This window comes from Amblyomma maculatum, chromosome 10 (assembly GCF_055883805.1).
Source record: "Amblyomma maculatum isolate TAMU_Amacu chromosome 10, ASM5588380v1, whole genome shotgun sequence".
NCBI lineage: Eukaryota > Metazoa > Arthropoda > Arachnida > Ixodida > Ixodidae > Amblyomma > Amblyomma maculatum.
The window spans coordinates 105,491,521-105,516,542 of record NC_139353.1 but is presented as its reverse complement, the minus strand read 5'-3'; the positions used below and the strand labels follow the sequence as shown (position 1 = coordinate 105,516,542).

The 25,022-nt window shown below is 46.7% G+C and overlaps 1 protein-coding gene across 1 annotated transcript in view; it reads left to right on the top strand.

Moving 5' to 3' along the window:
• The first annotated feature begins 12,112 nt into the window (after positions 1-12,112).
• Positions 12,113-25,022, top strand: part of LOC146177186 (endothelin-converting enzyme 1-like) — a 33,766-nt gene continuing 20,856 nt past the window's right edge. The window contains exons 1-2 of the mRNA XM_084581485.1: positions 12,113-12,430; positions 14,838-15,269. Coding sequence (XP_084437611.1) covers positions 12,113-12,430; positions 14,838-15,269 — 750 coding nt within the window. The remainder of the gene's footprint in view (positions 12,431-14,837; positions 15,270-25,022) is intronic.

Here is a 25,022-nt window from a genome sequence, read left to right as displayed (position 1 = left end):
GATAACCTGCAAAGATGTTTACCCACTACCACGAATTGACGACGCGCTAGATTGCTTGCAAGGAGCGGAGTTCTTTTCTTCGCCTGATTTGCGCTCTGGCTATTGGCAAGTACCGATGGCTTCCGCTGACCGTCCGAAAACAGCCTTCATCACTCCCGATGGCTTGTATGAATTCAATGTGATGCCGTTCGGACTGTGCAACGCCCCCGCCACCTTCGAGAGAAAGATGGATAACATTCTCAGTGGGCTCAAATGGGAAACGTGCCTTTGTTATATAGATGACATTGCCGTTTTCTCGAAAGATTTCCCTTCCCACCTTCTGCGCCTTCCGCGTGTCCTTACGTGCCTTACTGAAGCCGGCCTACAGCTCAACTTGAAGAAATGTCACTTTGCCGCAACCAATACCACAATACTTGGTCATGTCATATCCAAGGATGGCGTTCTACCGGATCCTACCAAACTTCGTGCCGTCGCAGACTTCCCCAAGCCCACAACCTTGAAAGAACTTTCCAGTTTTGTCGGTCTATGTTCGTATTTCCGCCGTTTTATCCGCAACTTCACCAGTATCATCGCCCCTTTAACGCAACTTCTCGGCGGAGGCCCGAACCTCTCCTCTTGGTCACCAGCCTGTGATGCTGCGTTCAGTACACTACGCCGTCTACTGGTCTCTCCCCCTATACTCCGCCATTTTTACCCTGCCTGCTCGACCGAAATACACACTGATGCAAGCGGCGTAGGTCTGGGCGCTGTATTCGCTCAACGGAAACCTGGATATTCCGAGTATGTCGCCGCGTACGCTAGTCGTACCCTCACGAAAGCGGAATCCAACTATTCTGTGACCGAAAAGGAGTGTCTGGCCCTCATATGGGCCATTACCCAGTATCGTCCTTATATTTACGGTCGCCCATTCTACGTTGTTACCGACCACCACGTGCTCTGTTGGCTATCCTCCCTCAAAGACCCCTCCGGCCGCCTCGCCCGCTGGGCGTTACGTCTTCAGGAGTACGATATCCACGTCATCTATCGATCTGGACGCAAGCACACCGACGCTGATGCCCTTTCCCGTTCACCGCTTCCTAACGACTCGACAGCTGGCTTCGTTTGTGCCTACGATATGTCGCCGCTCAACATTACCAACATGAAATCTGAGCAGCAGAAGGATCCATGGATATCCACCGTCTCAACATTCCTGTCTGCCCCCGCAGAGCTGTCTCCGTCACGTCCACTTCGTCGTCAGGCCCACCACTTCGCCACTCGTGATGGACTTTTATACCGCCGCAATTACCATCCTACAGGGCGAAAGTGGCTTCTCGTGATTCTGCGACATCTCCGTTCTGAAATCTGCGCCTCTTTCCACGCTGATCCCCAATGCGGCCATGCAGGTGTCATGAAAACCTAATCTCGACTGCGTATGAGATATTACTGGTGCGGCATGTACCGCTTCATTCGTCAATACATCTGATCCTGTACCACCTGCCAACATCGCAAGAATCCACCCCTTCAGCCAGCCGCTCCTTTGCCGCCATTGCCTTGCCCAAGCCACCCATTTGAACGTGTCGGTATCGATATGTATGGCCCGCTTCAGACCACTTCGGCTAACAACCGCTGGGTTATAGTAGCCGTTGACCAACTAACCCGTTACGTGGAAACATCGGCTTTGCAGTCTGCCACCGCACAGAATGTTGCTTCGTTCATTCTGCATCGCCTCCTACTTCGTCACGGAGCACCGAAAGAATTGATCAGTGACCGCGGACGTGCGTTTCTTTCCGACACTATCGAAGCCCTCCTCAAAGTGCCAGATGATTCACCGGAGCACCACAGTGTATCACCCACAAACGAACGGCATGACTGAGCGATATAATCGCACTCTTCGTGACATGCTAGCCATGTACGTTGTTAGGGCTAATTTTAATTGGGACCAAGTGCTGCCTTTCGTAACGTACGCCTACAATACGGCTAGGCAGACTACGACTGGGTTCTCCCCCTTCTTTCTGTTATATGGTCGTGAACCCATGTCCACCATAGATACTATCCTGCCCTGTCACCCCGATGCTTCAGAGACCACTCTACTGTCTGAAGCGCACAAATTTGCCGAAGAATGCCGACAATTGGCGCGCTCCTTCACAAATGAGAGCCAGGCTCAACAAAAGCATAACCCGGACCCTCTAAATCCAGCATCTTCATATCCCTCAGGTGCCGTCGTTTGGCTGTGGGTGCCTTCCTCTGCACCCGGCCTCTCGTCCAAACTCCTATCGCGCTATCATGGACCTTACCGCACTCTCGAACGATCTTCTCCCGTCAATTACGAGTAGAGCCCTTGAACCCATCTCCAGATCATCGCCGCCGCGGCAGAGAAACTCTACATGTCGACCGCCTCAAGCAGTATTATGATCCCCCTACCCTTTCCTCACCATGAGTCGCCAGGCTGGCTCCTTTTCCGCTGGGGGTATTGTAGTAATCCCGATCGCCATCAGCTTGCGCGCCAACCCGAAGAGGTAGACGAAGTGGAGCCGGAGCCTTGTTGGCACTTCACTGTTGGTTCGAAAGCTACTCCCGTCGTTTTGTTTTGCGGACGTTGCCTACGGTGTTGGTGCTCCAATAAACATCTTAGTGTTTTGCAATCCAAGAGCCATTAGTTTTTATGTCGACGCGTTGCGCGGTAGTCGGAACGCTGCCTTGTACGCTTTGCTTAGCAGGGCATCCGCTTGTTGTATTTCGCTCTTGTTGAGGCATGGTAGGGTAGGCTGTACATATTTGGGCTCACTACCAGGTTTCTGACTAGTTTTAGTCTGTCCTTGTCGCGCATGCCATGCTGCCTGTTGGTGATGCGGGTGATCATGTGTGTTAGTTGTAGCGTTGTTGTTTTTAGCAGGGTAAGCGTGTGCGGACTGCGTTGGTTGGAGTGAACCCACATACCCAATGTTCTTATTTTTGTCTTTTCCGGAATGGGCATTCCTTCCAGGTAGATGTTGAGTTTCATGTCCTCACTGGTTGAGACGGTCCGGTTTATTTTGCCTCTCCACACTAGAAACAGTTCGAATTTATCGATCGAGCATGCGAGTCATCTTTCTCCGAGATATTTATGTACACAGGAATCCGCTTACTGTAGTTTTTCTTCCTTCCCCCCGAAGGAGCTGGTCTTCGTCCAGACTGTTATGTCGTCTGCATACATGGAGCGCCAGATTCCTTCGATCGTCTCTGGTTTTAGTGATAGACCTATCATAGCTATATTGAGAGGATTGGTGAGATGACCGACCCTGGGGTGTTTCTTTGTTTGGCGCGTAAATTTTATTCGATCGAAGATCTCCCATGCCGATGGTGGCAGTTCTATCTGACGGGAAGGCTTTGACGTACCCGTGGATTCTGGGTCCACAGTCCAGGTCGCCTAGGCCTGTAAGGATCGCTTCGTGATTGACGTTATCAAATGCTCCCTTGATGTCAAAGGCCATTATGACATTTTCACCCGTTCAGTGTACGTTGCGAAGCACATCTTATATTTGAAGGAGCACGTCCTGCGCTTAGAGTTTTGCTCTGAAGCCGAACATGGTATAGGGTACACGGTCATTATCTTCCATGTAATTGTGCGGTCTGAACATCACCACCCGCTCGTAAAGCTTGCCAAGGCACGACGTGTGCAAGATGGGCCTAAGACTTTCAATTTGGAGCTTTTTTCAAGGTTTAGGGATCATAATTACTTCGGCGTGTTTCCAGCTTTCAGGAACCGTCTCCGCCTTCCAGTGTTTTGTTTAGAAAGCTTACGAGCTCTTGTATCAGGTCGCCACTCAGGTTGCGGATCAGGGCGCTGTCGATTCTGTCCGCTCCTGCTGCCGTGTTTCTGGTCGTATTCGTTTAGCCCGCGCAGACTTCTTCCATAGTTAATGGGCGGTCGAGACTCGTTTTTAGCTCCGCGATAGGTTCCTTGGTATCGTGAAGGGTTGCGATCATCGAAACATATTTTTCGTGCCTTCTCTAAGAGGTCGGTGTCCAAACTCCGAAGTAATGGATGAATCTGTGGATGCTTTTATTTTTTCTGATTTAATTTTGGTGAGATCAATTAGGGCTCTTAGGAGATTCCAGGTTCTGGCCGTGCCCAAGGTTCCCTTAAGCGAGTCGCTGAATCGTTTCCAGTTTTGTCTCATGAGTTGCGCTGAGTATTCTTCAGCTTTTGCTGTAACTTCTGCTATCTTTAGTTTTAGTTTCCTGTTGTGTTTTTGCTTCCGCCAGCTTTTGGTGAGACTGTGTCTGTCTTCCCATAGTCGCAGAAAGTGCCCGTCTACTTCGGGAGTTGTTCGCGTTACACAGTTTGTGCATTTTTCCAGCGCTTTTGTCAACATGGCGCTCCATTCTTCAAGTTATTGGATGCCGCCTTCACATTTTTTTGCAAGCCCTGCGAAACGCGTTCCAGTTTGTGTTTTGCTTGTACGATCCGGCGTGTTACCCTGTCCGATTCTATTCGCGTCCGGAGAATAAAGTGATCGCTGCCTAGGTTTTCTATGATGTTATCCCACCGTGACTCCCTGCGTTTTCTTTACGAACGTAAGTTCGAGCAAGTGTCCATGCTCACACTATTACCGACTCTCGTGGAGGTCGCGGGATCTCTTATTGGACGGCAGCCTAAATATTCTGCTACCTCCGCTAATGTTCTTCCCTTGAAATCTTCTTTCCGGTATCCCCAACTCGTGTCCATGGCGTTGAAATCTCCTACGATAGTGACTACATTTTCTTTGACCAGCTTATGCGCTCCATGGAAGAGTGCAAAGGATTTGGCTTTTCTTTGTCTTGGCAGACTGTACACGCTCAGTACGAATGCAATCCCTACCTTTCGTTTTTTCGGAATTTTCGACAAGCGCGTGCTCTGTATCAATGTTATCGTGCCTGATGGCGGTGATGGCTTTGCCGACTGGAACGGCTGCTTTACCTCAGTTTTGACTCTCGTAAGCATCGTACCTCTGTAAAGTGGGCTTGGTTTCAGTCTCTTGGAGCGCAATCCCATCGGGGGGTGTAAGCTCTGTGTTTATATAATGCTTTAGGACGCCCTGGTTTTAGCGGTAGGCTGTTCAGTTCCACTGCCAAATTTCTAAGTATTCTTGCTCTTGCTGACGCGTCTTGGTCATGTTTATGTGTTACTGCTGTTGCCTTGTTCGACAATGAACGCCGTTAACTGTGGACGGTTGTACGCTCTTTCCCTAATGTTTTCGTTATGTTTTGTTTTCGATAAGCACTTTTGATTTCTGAGATCTGCCCCTGAAATTGTGCTTGCGTCTGTTGCATTTGAGATCGTATTTGCCGCTTCGTATTCTTCATCATCTATTGCATTCGTGTTTCAAGTTCTCCATTATTGGATGCTTGTGGTTGTTTCGGTAAGGCTCTAGTGATTTCTAGCCCCCACTGGTGTGCGTTAGAGGTTTTGTTATTTCCTCCACCTTGCATTCGAGCTCATTATGTTTGCGTCGAACGAGTTAAATCTCGCGTCTGAGCGCATCGCTGCTCACATCTCTCGCTTCTTTGAGGCGAATATTTTTGTTGTTTGTGTTGTTTGTATTCTTTGTGTTACAACTGTTTTTACCGAGTGCGGATCAATGGTAGAGGTCCATCTTACCTTGTTACCGCCTTTCTGGGAAAGCTTTTTCTTTTCGTGTTTGTTCCCCTCCTATGGACTGGCCGGTGACAGAGGCGGGATGGAATTAGGCATTGATCGGCTCTTCGAGGTTTATCCCTCTGTGTTAAACCATCGCTTGCGTGGTCGCCCGCGTTGTTCACTGCGCCCTCTTGCCCCGCTGGGCTTTGTCCTTGCTTTTTTCAGTCTGTCCGGGCACTCATTGGATTCGATACAATATGTCTCACCGCATATTAGGCACTTGAGCGCGCACACATGGTCTTGGGTCTAATTTTGAACTGCGCGCAGTCCGCACACAATAATGTCCAGTGTGGGGCACATGTCGGAGTGGTGTCCTTACTGGAAACAGTACCGCCCCACGAGGCATAGGCGAGAACTACGGAGTATATTTGACCCCCTGTTTTAAGAGCCGAATATTGCAAGCATTTGTTGTTTGTTATCTATGGCTTAAGCACTCATGGCAGCCAAAGTGCATGCCGTGGCGTAGTCCACGCCGCTATGAAAGTAACAGTAGTTAAGCCATGCTATCCGACTAATATTGCCCCTATGGCTGCCCTATTGCTGAAAAACATGGCTGCATGAGTCCAGATCCTGAATCACAAACACAGATTGAGGGTGACAATTAGCAGGGATGACCGGAGTGATGTGTCGAAATGTTTTCCGAAGGTGCGGAGGTAGGGTGAAGCAATACGGATGAGCGAAGGGGACGAATGAGAGAATTCCCAGGAATTCGCAAGGAAACGCCATAAACCAGCTAGGCAGAAGAGCAGCCAAGGTCAGCCTTCAGGGCTGAGAGGTTGCCCAGAAGCACGAGAGGAAGATGGTCAGACCAGCGATCACTCGGTGGATAAGTAGTAAAAGGCAGCCTTGATTTGGCAATGAAGACGTTCCACCGCGCATTTTCCGAAGGATGGTAGGCGGTAGCATGAATTTGACGGACGCCCAGAATGTTGGTAAGGGTGAACCGGGCCGACTGAAACTGGCGGACACGGTCGGTGGTGATGACTGACGGGCAGCCGAAATGAGACACCAAGCCGACCATGAAGGCCGTAGCAACTGTCTGTGTCGTAGTATTAGGAATGAATGTAAGCTCGGGCCAGCGGGTGAAACGGTCTACACATGCGAGCATATACGTGATGACGGAAGGGATTCAACAATATGTGGACGTGAGAGAACTTCGAATCAGCAGGCAGAAAAAAGAGAGGCAGGCGGGATGGTGTGGCGTTGAGCCTTCACGCGCTGACATTGAAGGTAGGTTCGTGCCCAGCGACGGACATTGGCATTCATGCTCGACCAAAGGAAGTGCGACGTAAAGAGCTTCTGTGTGGCACGAATACCAGGATGGCTCGTGTGGTGGTATTTGTCAAAACATTACGTACCCTTTGGCGCCCAACGTTATGAAAGGCGAAAGCCTGAATGCCGTATTCTGCTACGCATTTGTTCCGAATTTGGCGATGAATTATGCTTCGAGTAACGAGGGCGACTGCTTTTTCACTTTCCTTCCTTCCTTAACGGCATAGTGCATATGTACGCTTAGAATTGTGACAGATACGGCGCCTTTTATTGAGATAGCAATACTGCTCCAGATGTCTAGCCGTCGCGAGGTCCCGGCGGAGGCCACGCTTGACCTCGAACAGCCGAGGAGGAGGACGAGGAGATAAAGAAGTAGCAGACTGGTAACTTAGCTCTCGCGTCACACTCTTAAAGGATGATCTTAAGTATCCTCAATAATGTAGCACCTTACACTGATAGGGAATGATAGGGGAATCCTGTATTAGGCAAAAGGAGCTTCCGAAGTTGCTATCGCAATTCAACAAGGGTTAACCAGAGTTAAACCACAACTAATTTTTCTACCCAGTAAATCAATTTCAAACGCCGCCGATGCCTGCTGTACTAACACCTCCTATCAGTGTAAGGCCTATCAGTGTAAGGCGCTACATTATTGGGGACACTTAGGTTCATCGTTTAATGGCATGACGCGGCAGCGTAAGCTACCAACCCACATATCAAGTTACGCTTTACAACCCAATGTACGAAAACGAACACATTATTTCTGCAGTGCAGAACACTGAGGAAAACAGTCGTTTTATACGGAGATGGAGGTTATTTACTTGCTTCTCTCATTAGTTTTCTCCACGGCGCGATGCAGGTGTCCGCCGAGTATGACGCACTAACTTCGGGTTTATTTCCCTTGCAATGTATTTGCCTCCGAAGAAATTCTTCAATGCAAACATTTTACATGATGAAAATATGCAAACAAAACTAATTGTCTGCGTTTCCTCCGTAAAATAAGATGGAAACATTTTCTTTCGAAAGCCAAAAGCCTATAGCTGACAACAAGTTGTTCCACAAAGAACGAATAGCCAATAGTATGTACCAAGAGGGCTATCGTGAAATAAGCGTGAACGCACAACACTATTTAAAGGGTTAGGGTGGCTGGTGTTTAAGATGCTTTATTAGTGCGAAGTATAGTCATGTATTTGATATATGAGTGGTATAGTCGGGGAACAATGGAAGTGCCATTTATTTGACTAAGTTGCACTGCTATGAAAGAAAATTTTAAAAAGAGCAAAGGAGCTCGATTTTCCTAGGAATATGTATTGCACGTGGTGTCCGGTCCCACGCAGCTTAAATCCTACGCAGAACATTCAAGATAAGGACCTGTAGTTGCCCATGGCAATCTCTTACAGCGTAGAACGAACTATGTGTGGCTACAAACGTTCCAAGCATTTTGGTACATTCGCCGATTGGTAACAAAATTAAAGCTACTGCAAAACAGCTTTAATTAATTGCACAAGCCTTACAATGGTTTGATGTAATATTGCATTAAATATAGACTTGACATGCCATGAGAAATCTGTTCTTTTATGGTCTACATGCTACAGTGTGCATTTTACAGGAAAGTTTAATTGGCTAAGAAACTTTGATGAGCGCTATCAATTTCATTGCTCAGAATAGCATTTTATAGTGCAAAGTCTGCAGCATCTACTGTGTTTACTACAGGATAATAAATCTCTTGTACAATGTTTATATATCAAAACGCGAAGCCATTTTATGCCGCTCCTAACTGAACTGTGTTTATGGTGCACTGGGAACATGAACACCGTATTTTGGCAGCTCACTTTAAATCGAGGTGTCACTAGGGTGCAGCTTGTGCATTTTGTGGAGGGCCATCATTGAGTTGACGCATTTCAGACATTCGTGTTCGAAGCTGGAACGAAGTCAAGCGGCATTTCCTTTCTTCTGCAGTCATAGGCCCTCTAAGTGTGCTTGAAGAGTGTCGTTTATATATAGGCTAAGGTATGAGTCATCGCATAAGGCAATGATGAAGGACACACAAAAAGCAAATGCAAGAATTTGAATGATAACAGTTATATTATCTTGGTTCTGCACCCGCGACAAATGCACACACGAGGAGATGAGGCAAGAAAGTTCAGAAGACACCTCCCGATGACGTGCCCCTTCTATCAGTTTCTTATGACCTTGCTCATACCAGGATTTGTAAAATATCCAAGGTAACATCAGTGCCTGGATCATGCCGCGAGTTTGAGGTCGTATTGCAGTTTGAGGTGACCTCAAAGTCTTTAGGTATTGGACCTTTTTCGGTACAGTCAGCGGTGAATCCTCACACAAGGAAGGGGTTAGAAGTAGACTTTGCTCTCATTGGAATAAAAGAAACCGAAATATTTCAAGGCTATATTTTGAATCGCTGTGCGCGTATAAAATGTATTGGTATTCTGGTAGGAAGCGCAACCCACTGAAATGTGGCTAACCCATGCTAAAGGAAAGAAAACTATGCACTGAGCAGCAGACATTGCAGGTGATATCTACGGCCTCCGCCAGATCTGCCATAAGAGCAACACATGTGCTTAGACACAGTGTTCGTCGTCTGCTACCGCACGAAATGCGTTTGTTTTGTTATACTTTCTCATTACTACCGTCCATGTAAAGCTTTGTGTTATTTCAGCCGCAGTGTTTACGAGGAAATGTAGCGAGCGCGACAGCGTGTCACACTGCGCCAGGAGATTGCTCCATTCTGAGAAGCGCTCAGGAAATTGACCATTCAGGTATATATCTCGCTTCAGAACTATTTGTCGCGGGCTATTCACAATAGGTTCCATTCGAAATAACGCAAATTTTTCGCCATGCTTTTATAACAAAGATTAGTTAATCAATAACTACCGACAGCACCAAGGTGGTCTCACACAAGAAAAACATTTCGGTATGTTTTCCTCAGCGATGATGAAGGCATTGCGAAATCAGGGGGTAGAAAAGCCGTACGTGAAAGTGCTGGAAGATATATATAGTGGCTGCACAGCAACCATAGTTCTGCATAAAGAAAGCAACAAAATTCCCATACAGAAAGGTGTCAGGCAAGGAGACACAATCTCCCCAGTACTATTCACAGCTTGCTTAGAGGAAGTTTTCAGAGGCTTGGAATGGAAGCAGTTAGGGATAAGGGTAGATGGAGAATACCACCCCTAATCTACGATTTGCTGATGACATTGCCTTGCTTAGCAACTCCGGGGATGAACTGCAAATAATGATTGATGACCTAGACAGGAAAAGCAGAAAGGTAGGCTTGAAAATCAATATGCAGAAGACTAAGGTAATATTCAACATACTCGGGAAGGAACCGCAGTTTACACTAAGTAGCGAAGTACTGGAAGTAGTAGGCGAATATGTCGATTCAGGACAGGTAGTAACCACAGATCCAGACCATGAAAAGGAAATAACGAGAAGAATAAGATTGGGATGGAGCGCATTTGGCAAGAACTCGCAGATTATGACTAGACGCTTACCAATATCGCTCAAGAAGAAAGTATACAACAGTTGCATTTTATCCGTACTCACCTATGGGGCTGAGACGTAGAGGCTAACCAAGAGAGTTCTACTGAAGTTGATGGCAACCCAGAGGGTTATGGAACGAAAAATGGTAGGGGTAACATTAAGAAACAGAAAGCGTAGAGAGTGGGTCAGAGAAATAACTCAAGTTACCGACATTGTAGTGGAAATTAAGAAGAAGAAATGAGCATGGGCAGGACATGTAGTGCGACGAGAGGATAACCGATGGTCGCTTAGGGTGACAAACTGGATTCCAAGGGAAAGAAAGCGTAGCAGGGGGCGGCAGAAAGTTAGGTGGGCGGATGAGGTTAAGAAGTTCGCAGGGGTCAAGTGGATGCAGCTAGAACAGAACCGGGTTAAGTGCAGAAACTGCAGGAGTGGCCTTCGCCCTGCAGTGCGTATAGTCAGGCTGATTATGATGATGTTTTCCTCACATATGTTCCTGGGGATCCTCCTTCCGACCCATTTACATTACATTCTGCGCTTTTTCAAATTAATCCTTCTTTGAAGTCACGTTCTGTAGCTTCGAAGTCTGTCTTGGACTGCTGAAGGTGTATCTGCGCCAGGGAAAGGCGTGTCTTCACCAAGGTAAGGCGTGTCTTCACCAAGGAAGACGCATTGCGAAGTTATAAAAACGTTTTGAAACTACGTGAGTTTATGTGTTCCTAGGAGGGACTAAGCCTACTTTTTCCCCACTCAATCAATAGAAGCGGCACTGCATTTTACTTACGCCCCGGATTATTATGGCTCTATTAGCAGAGAAGCAACATTACACTGCACATTTGTTGACTGATAAAAATACTCCGCGCCTTGGTTTGCGAAGCGCAGTGCTCAAGAAATGTAGTGCTTCTTAACATAGGGAAAGATGCCAGTGTTGAGACGCAGATTTGTGTTTTTTGCAGGGCGCTAATCGAACGCCAGCTGGACAAAAGCATGGATCCATGCAAAGATTTCGCTGCCTATGTCTGCGGCCGCTGGACACCCCGTAAACAGTTCGCAGAGCTGTCGCGCTCTGCACTGACGGACATGGTGATTACGTGGCAGGAAAAGCTACCCGACACACTACTCAAGGGTGTCGCCCGGCTTCCAGCAGGGAGAAAAGCTGTTGCCATGTTCAACAGCTGCATAGCGCAGACGGGCTCGCAAGTTGGCGTGTTCAAGGAGTTCATGAGGAAGCGTGGTCTCACATGGCCGGAGGATACGGGAAATATCAAAGGGTTCTCTCCACTGGACATTCTTTTCGACCTTTCCTTCAACTGGAACGTCAACCTTTGGTTTTCGCTGGACCTGCTTCCACCGGCAATGGATGACAGCCAGAGGCGTCGTCTATTTTTCGCTCCGAATAAATTCATGCTGGAGTGGAGGACTGTCTTCAAACAAATACCTAGGCAGTTCTTTGACAAGGTTTACCGTCAGATCTTTAAGATTTTCGCTAACGACACACATGCAACGCCTTCACCTGATGAAATAACTGAAGCTTATAACATGCTTCGTTACATTTTCGATCTCTTTATTTCATCGAGCTCGAGCAAGGCGAAAGTGCCGTTGGTGTTGCCCCTGCAGAAACTGGACGACCTCACGCAACTCGCCACCACGAGTTACTTAAAACGCATCATTAACACAAAACTTGCGTTTGATCCGCCTTTCACAATGGAAGACCTGTTGCTCACGACTGACGCGACCCTGCTGAACGCGAACTTGCAAATTTTTGGAACATTCAACGACAGCAGTGTTCGTCGCAATCTGGCATGGCTGTTTCTTGAGGCATATGCAGCAGTAGCCAACCCCGAGACCGTCCTGCTTGTCCTGCATGGAAGTCAGCGTCACGCCCAAGTAATGCGGCCGTTGTTTTGTGCCAGCCAGGTTGAGGCCAGCTACAAGCTTCTGGTGGCCGCTATAGTTGCAGTGACGCATTTCACTGATGAACAGCGTCGGAACATTGACACCCACCTGGCCAGTATCGTAGAGGTAAGTGTAGCTGCTTGTGCAATCTCCCATTTATGACTGAGAAATGCGCCTCGAAACGACAAATAATCGAGACACGTTCAATAACTGCAAAAAAGCGCTTTTTGTACGCCAAAAAAATTTCCAACACTATCTGTGTCATTATTTTCTTATCACTGATTTCATTATTACCTATGTCCTGTTTACTTTTGTTGCCACTATTTTTCTTATCACCAATTTTTTATTTAATTTCATTATCATTATATTTCTGTGAGTAATGATCTATTCACTGCACATATTTTCCTTTCCCATTCCGGGCACATTATGCCCTCTGTGTTTGGCGACATACTATAGCCTATTAGGGCTTTCGCCTTAGACAATTATCAGTGGTTACATGCGCCTTGTGCTAGTGATGTGGCTACGCTTTAGTAGTGCCAAGAGAAGAGACGCAGGGGAGACAACTGACTGCTGGAAAAGCAAAATATTTGTTTCTACTTGCGGACAACACATCATCCAGCGAAGTGTTGCTGCTGTTCTTCCGAGCTTTACAAGTAATAACAAGTGCGATAGTGCTATCTGGAAGAAAAGGTTTCAGGACAGAAAAGGTTTCAGGACAGGACAGTGCAGTTATAGAGTAGAACTGGCACGCAGTTTGGCTATCAACTGATTTCACTAGCCCACGTCCTAGCAAGCTAGTCTGACTTGGACACTCACAAGTTCGGTCTCCAGATTCTGGGGAATAACAGAGCTATCGTCTTTTAATGAGAATGACTAATTGTGGGAAATATTTGTTCCAGCTTGTCTATCTTTTTTCCTATTACCGAACTTTCAAATGGCTAAAAATGTAATTTTCTTCAGCTGGAGTTCCCAGCTATTACGCTGCCAACTTATTGATGAGATTGCTCAGCCTGTATTAGGGCCTGCTAAAATTCATGCTTTGCGGTAATTAGGTTCTGTTGTGCGTTGCAGCTGCCCTTTCTGTAGGAGAAAATCCATAGCGATGACACTTGAAGTTTGACTTGCATACCATGCGGATGCCATGGAATCTGTGAAAAAAAGCATAACATCGGCCTGACGCACTTTTGTAGATTCATGGAAATGGTACTGACAGCGACGGAGTGTGCTCTGGAAACTGGCCAGCAGTAAGGGAAATGGATACGCGTGGGTCTTAGAAAGCTTACCAGAAGGCACCCAGAGAGCTTGAAAAAATCCGAAACCGTATAAATGGTGAGGTTGGATGCTCGAGCCAATGTCATCTATGGCTCAGCAACCTAGGGCTATAACAATGAGACCAGCACTCACCGTTGTAAGCTTGAACGAACAGCAAAACAGCAGCATCAGACATATTGTTCCGAGAGCACAGAACGAGTGAAAAGGCCGCATGTCCGCTATGGTCCCCCGCTACAGTTACTGAAATAATTGGCGGCATCCCAGTGCTATGGAATATCGTGTTTGCGTTCCTTCACAAAGTAAAAGATAATGGCAAACATAAATAGGAATTTAGCCTCAACACAACACGCGTATTGGGACTTGAAGCGTACACCAAGCAATATTCCTGGACAAGCCCGGCACTGCTGCGATGCTTCCGAGTCATTGAGAAAGACTGCAGTTTACCGACAAAGCAGGCATTGCTGAAACACCTTTTCGATCACTCGGTGACTGTATATCTGCGTCGAAACACAGACTTCGTCTTCCGGTTTGTCGTCGGCATTGCCTCGTCGAGAGTTGTAGCATTGGTCATCGGTGCATTGCTGATATTTATTACGTAAACAGATGAGTCAACAGGCCTCACGGCGAGAGTATGTAAATACGTAATCACTGTTACCATAAGGACCATGCGGTAGCACTACTGTGAGCGTGGTAGTGATCTGTAAACTAGGCAAAGATCACATCCTTGGGGACAGTATCTGTCTTGTTTTCGGCATCGACGAACAGAAACTGATTCCCTGATTGTTACGTAGACATAAAACGTAAGTCCGTCGGTCTGGAAATGATGAGCTGTTGTTGTGTTGCTTGTAGGACTCCATTCTAAGATTGGATGAGCTCAGACAAAGATTTGGTTTGGGGGTTTATTGTTCCAAACCGACTCAGGCTATAAAATTCTTCGTAGTTAGGGCTACAGAAATTTCTACGACCTCGGGTTCGTTACCGTGCACTCACATCGCATGTTAAAGGACACCGCATGTGATGCGGGCTCGCTTGGAAAGAGACCATACGGAGGCTTGGCGAAGACATCTATACCACTCCTCGGAGAACGTAGGAAGTCTTTGTGTTCGTTGTGGAGGAGTCATCCTCATCTCTTGAGAATCAAGGTAATTTTACATGCGTACATAGATCACGCCAGCAAAACCGGTGCTTAGGCTATAGGTTATTGCGTTAAGCCGCCTCGTTGACGCCGTAAATCATACACGTGTGCTTTGTTCTTCCGCAGACCGCCGCCGAGAAGGCTTCGGCCGCACCATGGCTGGACAATAGAACCCAACATGTCGCGGCCGAGAAGCTCCGGTCTGTGCACAGCGTGCTATGGCCGGACAAACAGTTTCTCACTGCTGAGCGTCTCGACGAGGTGTACGCCGAGTTCCCTGAGAGCGCCCTTTCCTTTGCTCATTTCTGGATCGAGACTCGTCGGAGCCTCCGCGGCCTCACTGGCACCGACGCCGGCTTGCAGCAGCTGCGAATCGCGGAAGGCGCAGCCCAGCCATACGCCCAGTACGTGCATGTCCTGAACCAACTGTCTCTGACCTTGGGAGCTCTGGCGCCGCCGTTTTATTACAAGGACGGAACAAAAGCCATGCTCTACGGTGGCTTGGGCTACCTCTACGCTAAGGAGCTGGTAGGCGCTGTGGACCGAGAAGGCGTGAAAGTAAGCGAGCCAGTGCATGCATCCTAGTGTTTCTTCTTTTGATTCATATGCTTCCGTCCGCTGTGTTTTTCTCTTCATAGAGGTTTATAAATCGTATATAGTCGTTCTTTTCTTCATATTCTGTTCCGCTGTCACCCAGCGTCCATCGTCTGCCTGGCCACATATTTATCGCATTGGCTTCCAAAACCGGGAAATCGACTAGCATTGGCTTTTCGAAGCCTTTGCAGCCGGCCAAGGTTCACGCTCTGTGACAGCTGTTAATAAGGCCTCAGATGGTTTTGTATTTACATTATTTTTCATATTTGACGCGTGCTGTATGATGTGCATGGTCATATCGACTCGGATGTTCCGCCGCGCCCAAAAATGATTTTTCTGGTCTAAGTTGATATCGCCCTTTAAAACACGTGTGGCCAGTTGCACGCAATGCCGTGACCACAAACACCCTACAGTTGCACCAACTGGGTTGTCGCACCCACTGGAAACCTCCAAGCGTGCCATTTGATCCACACAGCATCGACTTACTGGGTTCATTCGCAAAGTCTTGCTTCGGAAACAAGTGGATCGTCATTTGCGCTTATTGTCCTCGTGTCTGGGAAACGGCTACCATTCTGTCAGCTAGAGCTCCTCAAGTACCATTAGGTCTGCTCCGCTCAGTTGTCTTATGCCATAAGTAATCGGGCCCGTCAGTTCCCTGCGGATGTCGTTTAGGAGCTTCTGGGTCAACAAAATTTTGCCACTTGGCACCGTGTCACCCGCAAACGAATGGCTTGTCTAAGCGCATGAACAGGATGTTAACCATTATGATGTTGGTGCACAAGGCCACAGTTGAGCCACTGGACATCATCCTACTTTTTTATTATGAGTTGACAGGCTGCAGCCGTTTCCTCTGTTTGCCCGACCACCACCTTACACCCTTGGCACCTTACCGTTTTCATTTAATCTGCAATCCCCGTATCGCCGAGACCCTGTGGCTTGACGAAGACTCAGCGAATGGCCGGCTTCCGACCGTTGCTTCCGAGCAGCGCTTTAAGCAACGATGCGATTAGTACTGTCGGCACCTCACCCACGCGTCGGGCGACGTTTTCTGGTTTTGGCGACAGCTACGACAGCGTGGACTTCAGCAGAAATTGTAGGCCCACTACGATGGCTCTTAAGTACTTATTAGCCGCCTGAGTATTGCGACCTACTACGTACCGCGCCTCCTGTGACAGGCGGCCGTTCTACGAAGACAGAAATATCCCATGCTCCGCACTTGAAGCTATACCACGCTTGTGAGACTCCGTAACTCACACGGCTAGCGTCGGCTGCATAGGGAAAGTATATCCCACTGCAAACACGGTGAGGTGTTATGCACCACGATAATGGACGAAGTGAGGTTTGCGCGTGCTCAGCTGAGAACGGAAACGGATCATTCGACATCTTGCTTTTTGTGAAGGCCTTGTTTGTAGCAATATAGCAAATGACAGTTTGGTAGTGTCGAATCTTTAAGTCAAACCTCGGAGCAAGCGCTAACGGTCTGTAAAATAAGTGGGAGATATCGTTCTCAATAGAGACAATTCTGTGTGAAAGTTTTCATTTTCAGCGAAATAGAACTCACTGGCCGTTCAGGTCGTTGTCACACGCCCCCGCATTCGAGGTCAACCGAGGCGCGGGATCCCCTTTACGGTTATCCGTCGTCCCTCTATGAGATTTGAGAACAAAGTTAAGCTGGTCAACCCGTGAAGTACGTGTGTCAGTTTATGATTGGGACCAAGTCCAAGACAGACATTTTTTACAAAAATTCGATATTTATATCTAGTAGTGCTGGAAAAATGAAGGCAACACCAAGACACGATAGTCGTAAAAGGCGACTCGGTAAATGACAAAAGAAAAAAAACGGCAATGGAAAAGCAGTGCGATAAAAGGAGACTATAAAAATAACAAAGCAAATATTCCAGATATAATAAGTAGGGGCAAGAGTTACGCAGAAAACACTGCGTAAAAATACTAAGTCAGATCAAGATTAAATAAAGGCGAGAACAATATTATATTAACCGACAGTATGTGACGAAAAGGAATTCTCACGGCTTTCTTATTCGATAAGGCGTAATCGATAGTTGATCGCAGAGTTTATCGGTAGCGGCGGCCGTACAAGAGAAGAATGATAAGTTGATAGCGGGCTCGGTGAAAAACAAGACATATTTCCAGAGCGAGCGGCCGTGAGAGTGGCCCGGAATACTGCATCTTCCCAGAGCGCTCTGCCGCGGGCGTGCAGCAGTCTGCCGTTTTATACTCAGGCTGTTTGCGCTGCAGCGCATCGTCAAGGACGCGCGCTGGCTGGCCGGTCGCTGCCTCGGAGGTATAATGTCGAAGCATGCTCATAGGAGCGAGGAGATCACGTAACTTCCGCTCTATATGTGATGCAGCTTGTGTCAATCGTTGTATATCGTCATTCTTGCGCGCAAAACGCTATCCAATATTTATTTATTCAGTATACCTACATCGCCTGGGAGGCATTATTGTAGGGGGGGTATAGATACATGGGGTGGCGTGAGGAAATACATCAGTAAATCCAACCACATGCAAGCAACAACACCAAAAGCAATAAAGCAAAAACAAACTGACACAGCATACAATTTTTTTAAAAATTAACAAAACTAACTTTCCATTATAACAGAATTAAAGGGCACAAAATAGCCTAAATTCAGAAATGAATAAAGTAACATACAATGAATAAAATTCTGCATAGAATTCTCAACATTAGTCGCAGCCATTACATCACTAGGAAGCTGGTTCCCATCGTTAATCGTGCAAGGGAAAAATGAATACTTAAACACATTAGTACAACACTGGTTTGGACTGATTTTATTATTGTGGTCTCTTCTAGATGACAAGTAATGTGGATGCTTAATAAACATTGTCTTATTAATGCCAGTTTTATTTTGACGTATATTGTGCAGAAACTTTAGCCTTAGAATTTTTCTGCGTGAAGTGAGGGTTTTCCAGCCCACGCCTTTCCGTATATCAGACGCTCTAACAGTGTAACGATAATTTCCGGTTACGAAGCGCGCGCTGCCTGTTTCTGCTCCCATTCCATTTTATCTATTTGGCTTTTGTGTATAGATCCCATGTTACGCATGCATATTCTAAAATAGGTCTAACACTAGTCAGATACAGGTTAGCTTTCAGTGAAGGAGGTGAATGCTTAAAATTTCGTCGGCAAAAATGAAGACGGCAAGCTTTCGTGGTAATTTGGTTAACATGATTGGACCGATCAAGTGTTTGAGAAAACGTTACTCCGAGGTATCTGACATGTTCGGTGCTATTGAGTGCACTATTATTTATGCTATATGAACTGGGGAACCTTGTCATTTTCTTTGTGAATTTCACATGGTAACATTTTTCGGTATTCAGAGTCATCTGGTACCGGTTGCATCAGATAGACACTTTTTCTAAGTCGCCCTGCAGAACAGACATATCAGCACAACATATACCGGACGATACAGGACGCAATCATCGGCATACAGTCTGATGGTCGATTGGAGGCCTAAGACTAAATCATTTATATAAACCAGAAATAATAATGGACCAAGTACAGATCCTTGAGGCGCTCCCGATAAAACATGCATTGGAGCCGATGTCAACCCGTTTAGAATAACCTGTTGTTTTCGCATGTGGAGGTAATCTTTTATCCAGCCAAGAATATTTTCCGGGATGCCCGGGATTGATAATTTCATGCAAAACAGATTGTGTGGGACGACATCACATGCTTTTCGTAACTAAAGACAGAGCGCATCTATTTGTTCACCTTTGTCCAAACCAGCTGCAATGTCATGCGTGAATTCCGTTAGCTGTGTTAGCTGTGTACGTTTCTTGGAAATGTTTCATCAGGTTGGAGTAGAGGACATGCTCAAGCATCTTACAGCAAACGGAAGTTAAAGATACCGGCCTATAATTGCCTACGTGTATACGATCTCCCTCCATGGTCTTGAAATAAAGATTATCCATGGTCTTTGTTTAAAAATTCTGGTAGGCAATTGGGATCGCTTAACTGCAATGAGGCGAAAGCCTCTATCGGGCGGTGGCCCGAAGCCCTCCTCTACGGCACCTCTTTCTGTTTTCACTCCCACCTTCGCGATGACGCGAAAGCGTAAGCAACACATAAAGCCCCGTTTTAACCCAGCCGTATGAACGTACCAGCGTCGCCTAGGAAGACAGGCTGATTGTCATGTCATCCTCCTATATGAAAGAAGAGGCAGGAGTTGGCATCTCCTGTCCAACGTAATATCGGGAAGCCCTACGTCCAGTTAGTTCTCGGCCATCTCAGCTGCCAGCTACCACCTCTCACGTAACGAAAGCGTTACGGATGGATGGACACGATTCGCGAGCATGAGCCATTAAAGGCTACCGACTTAACGTATAATCGCTGCGAAATTTGGAGCAGTGCTCGTTGAAAATCTGGACTGCCGTATGGTTTATATTCCAATGTTGCGGTTGGATCTATCTGCCCCGTTTGCTCTTCCCACATGCATTCCTAGTGCCCGTGCTCAGTTACAAAGCGTATACGTGGACGGGTTGGCGACCGCAAACAAATATTCATGTAAGTATAATCGACGCTTCGTTGCTGAATAGACCATTATTGCGAAAGCATTCGATTCCGCATTCCAAGGAAAAGGACAAAGCCTCCTCCGTGCGTCATGAATATTGCCGACTGGTTCAGAGAATAACGCGTTTATCTGAAAAATGGCCTGGCCTAGAGTGTTCTCTGCCTCTATCAGTAAGGTAATTCTGGAGTGAGTATGTCTACTATGGCCAATGGGATTACACTCCCATAGAATCAGTGGGATAAAAAATCGATTTAATTAATTAAACTGTTATTTTGCAATTCTTAGCCCTTGGAAAATTATTAGAAATATGTACGACCGGTAAAAACCTCAAATTTTACAGGTTTTTGAAGCGGGTTGATTTCGTCTCAAACTTTTGCAAGCTACTCTCGCCGCAACAAGGCAATCCAATCCATAATCGTAGCGAGCGCATTTGGAGCGCATACCGTATTTTTACCGATGCCGCTTATTTTGTTTACGTGTTTCGTCGCGTGCTGCACTCACCCAGCGTTTCCGCATATTTGTTGAGCACCCACATCTCGTGCGTATAGGTTCTCTTCTAGCATTTGAGGCGTGGTATAAAACTGTAGTAGGATATGCCTTGGCGCGCTGGGCGCCCACGAAAGCGATCGCGCTTTAGTCCGGCCGCAGCACAATATATTCGGCATGAATTTCATACTTTATTCAAACAAAGCATAATTCTCGGCAGTGCACGTACAAAAACGACGCGTTTGCTCATGAGTCCATTCACAACTTACGTTTATTCACAACGAAGAAACCTGACCTCGTTAAACTGCAGCACTACCGTATTTTCACTGTAATCGTGTTAATAAAAAAATGCCTACAAAAGCTCACCTAACGAAAGCGCAACAAAACCTTCCTGAATGCTCCACCCTAGCGGTTATAAGTAGCAACTCTCATCGGCCTGAGATAGCTAACGGTTTCGTTATCGCTTGCAACGGATTGGCTAACGTTTAGATGAAATGCGAAGCAGGAACTGTAGAACTTGCACAGTACTTAGTAGCCAGTGCTGTCGCACAGCTTCCTTACACAATACTAGCGGATCAGGTTGCTTCTTTTTTCTTATCACTTTCAAAGAAATTCACAACGGTATTCTGTAGTTTGCGGTGGTCGACCGCACCAGCCACCGCTTTCTCCGCCGCCGATCCAAAAAGATGGGAAGGGGGTTGTATGTCACGTATCCAGATATGTTCTCTGCTTCTGTTTTTTATGACATTATAATAAGGGTGTAATTACTCATTGCATCCAACCAAGCGCAGCCATACGGCTACAAAGGACATTATATTTGTATTAGGCAGCGTGCAACCTTCGTTCTGCCTCTGCCACCGAAGTGCTTGCCATCGTTCTGACGGCAACGCGAACGCGCAGCTCTCAAATTGCCACCCTCTGCTATGGTGTACGGCAGGTGTAATGGTTGACCGCTGGCTGATCTTTACAAAACTTCCGAGTATGGCAGAGTCTGCTCCTGAACGATTTTGTATGTTTGTCATGCCATCAACGGAATGGCAGCCTCAGCTAAACATTACGAAGTCGTTCTAAGAAAGGAAATTTCTTTTCTTAAAATGAAGAGACTCGGTCAAGTGGAATTGGGCCACTGTTTATTGGACCTCGATAATAACACGCTAACTCTACAACCCTGGGACGTGTTTTCTGTCCAATAGTTTAGAGGACTTATACGACCATCGTATACCTTAGTGAGGACGGAGAATGCATATGACAATACATACACCTTTAGTAAAGCTAAGATTACCAAATAGGAACTCTACTTAACAATAGTAGTAAGAAACTCAATGGTACTACGATACGATAACTACGCAGCCGAAATGGGTATATTACATGGCAACAATGAATACGTTTTATACGGCTATACTATCTTATCAACTTCTGTTTCCACCTAATACGGCAGGACTGTAGCACGGCCGCTCGATGGAAGCGCACTGGGTGCGGCCTGCTGCGTCGCGCCGCCGTCAATGGGCAAGCGCGTCCTTGGGGAGTTTACAGTTGCGCCCGCTATTTCTGCTGAGGGCGCCACTGTTCGGGGACACGTCGCCGTCGCGGTCGCCGGCTCCGAGCGCGCGGTTTGCTTCCTATCTTGGAGCCTTAGCCTTGCGTCTGCGTGGTAAACGCAAACTTTTTGTGTGCGCGTGTGCAAGCACGGTAACGTTGAAACGGGATGCGTTTGTTTTTTAAAGCGAAAGCCGTCCTAGGCGCTTGGAGAGAAAATCTGTGCGCAAAAGCTGTGCCTGTAATCTGTGCTTCGCATCTGTGCACTGGTGTGTCAGTCGCAAAAGCAGACTTGCTAGGAGAGAAATTAGGAATGAAATTGATTATTGGTGATAGGTAATCAATAAAACTTATAAATAGACATTGATAGAGGTAATGACTAATGCTAATTACTAATAATGGTTAATAATGACTAAAATGATTTATAATGACGAGTATATCAAACTACAACAGGTAACGACGGCAATTGATTAGAAATGAGTAAAACTGCTTAGCAATGTGCGGTAATGACTATAATAGCTAGGCCTGACTCATCATTACTGTTAATGACTACGAAATGGCCAATATGTGAAACGACGACATGTAATGACCCCTGCTGATTCTAAATGAGAAACCTGCTTAGTTATGAGTGACAAGGGTTACCATGACTACGCAGGCAGACTCATCAGGACTGGGAAACGACCAATATATCACACGACGACTTGAAATGACGAACTGTGGCAAACGATGAGAGGCAAATGATAGGAGAAGGTTAGGCTTTCGCCGTCCTCCGCTTAAGAGACATTTAAGATACCCTCTAACTATATCTGCTGAGCTCGCTCCAGGCAGGCAGCAGCGAGGAGTGGACATGCACTCGCTTCCTCTGAAATGAAAGCGGCGCTGAGGTTAAAAGTTCAGATGCTGAAGCATAATGCCCTATAAGCTGCCATTCAATTTGCTACAGGGACAAGGTAAGATGGAGTCCAAAGTCAGACTCCGCCCGCACCACTAATGTATCGCGGGAGAGAAAGTTCCGCAATTCGAAAAATAAATAAATAGGTCAATGAGACAGAAGTTTTTGGTTGGAAGTTATTAAATAAAACGGGGAGGTGCTACTAAAGCAACCCACAGCCGAGGAAGCGGGCCCGGGGAGACCCCACGTATCTCCCTTGGGCTGTAGCGGAAGGGATGGTTTGTAGGGTACTGGGAAATAGGAATTAGGATAGGGTTATGGGAAGTTGGAGGGGATTGTGGGCAGCGTAGTATTTGACTGTCAGACAATATGAGTTGAGCTCCCATATGGGCCTCCGTAGAGGGCGAGCACTCGCTCTTAGCCGAATATGCAGCCGTCGGCCCTTGGATCATTCCGCCACCGCAATGCGTTTGCCGGGTCTCCGGCGTCTGAGACAGGTTCCCTACATGAAGCCGCTTTTGAGGTTCCCCATCTCCCCAGCTCGGTTCCCCCACCCCGACTCTAGTTGAAGTACTGAGAGATAGATTTTGCAACGTTCATGCCTACTTCAAGGTACTCCGCAGGTGGCCAGACTTTAATCTGGCGCACACTGATGGATACTCTTTCGCGGTTTTCGCTCGGCAGCAGATTGTACTTGTTGGTGATTAATTATAGGTTAACCGTGTAAACAACGTGACGGGAGCACAGGAGAAGAAGACGGCACAACCGTGCTAGTTGTGTCGTCCTCTTTTCCTGTGTTCCCGTCCCGTTGTTTAACCTATTTAGTAGCTGGCCAGTGAACTAGGATTTTTAATGATGTGTTGTGAAGCAGATGAACACGATGAAGTAGCACCAGAAGCTCTCTCGCAGGTTATGTTGCGAGGAGATATCAGAAAGAGCTACGAAGGGTTTCTTTTTTATAAGCATCCAATTAGTTCTAAATTTTGCCGTGCTAGTCTTAGTGGCCTTGCAAGTAAAGGAGCCTGTGGATACAGCATTTGTTTATACTCTTGAGACTGTTTGAGCCGATGCGATCAAATGAAAAGCCACCTTCCACAGAAAATCCGGCGCCCGTTCTGTCGGCGGAAAGTCGAAAAACAACCTCTCTGGTAAGAGGCACTTTAGTTGGTTATATGACCAGACACCTTTGGCGCAATGAGAACACATGACATGTTCAATGTGGCAGGAGCTGACGAACCAGAGAGAGTCAATAAGATGTAAGGATGAAATGGGAATTATTGAAAGCGGGACCCTTAGATCCCAAGTCAGGCACAGTATACTCCTATAGGGCTTGTTAGTACGGCTTCGGTAAAGAGGGGCTTTATATAGCTATGTGTAGGGTACTATTTCATATAAGGCGGTGGCTTACGGCTGCATTCTAATGATATGCGACAGAGGCAGCAATTACGGGATACGGTGAATAAGCAGGTGTCAAAGTACGGGCACTCTAACGAGGCTCCTCAAGGAGACTTAAGAACCCCAAGTTTTGTTTATCACTACCAGGTTGTTGCTTAATTTATGCGATATTTGGTATGGTTTTGAGGCGACATGTCAGTCGTGCAAGAGTCTGTTGTAGGAAATATGAGTCAACTGGACCAGTTACAGGTTAATGAAAACCAAGGACAATGGATACTTAATGTACCCCGCAAAGGAAGTAATCAAACTTTGTCAGCTTACGAGCACTTTCATTAACAGGATGATGAAGTCTGAAGAGGTCCGGCGAAGTAGCAAGCTGTGTACACTTTTCATTTCATCATTCTTTTCTCACTGTACACAGTACCTGCAGCTAATCTACAAAAACAATGATCGTGCCCATGCTTAGGCGCTATGCAAGATATCGTTAAACTGGTGCCCCCACTGATAGCGAGCTGGTCTGGAAATGTCAACTCAACAGTGGAGCGACGTTTAAGGCTATGGCATAAACCTCTCTCAAGAAAGGTTTTCCGTCTGCGATTGGTAATTTTCTTCCTTTTTTGTGTGGCCATTAAATAAACGTACTCGGCTGCTTGCTGAATCTCGGCTGCAGTTGCGCTCTGAAGCGTGAACATTCTTGTGATCGCAGCTAAGAGTTTCACAACAAGAATACTCAATGCGCGTTCTTCCATTGAAAATTACGATCAAGCAAAATTGTATGGGTTTGCGAGCAGCCAATAAAAATAGTAATAAAAACTTTCGGCGCGTATACGTAGCACCTTGAGGCAGACCGGCTCTACC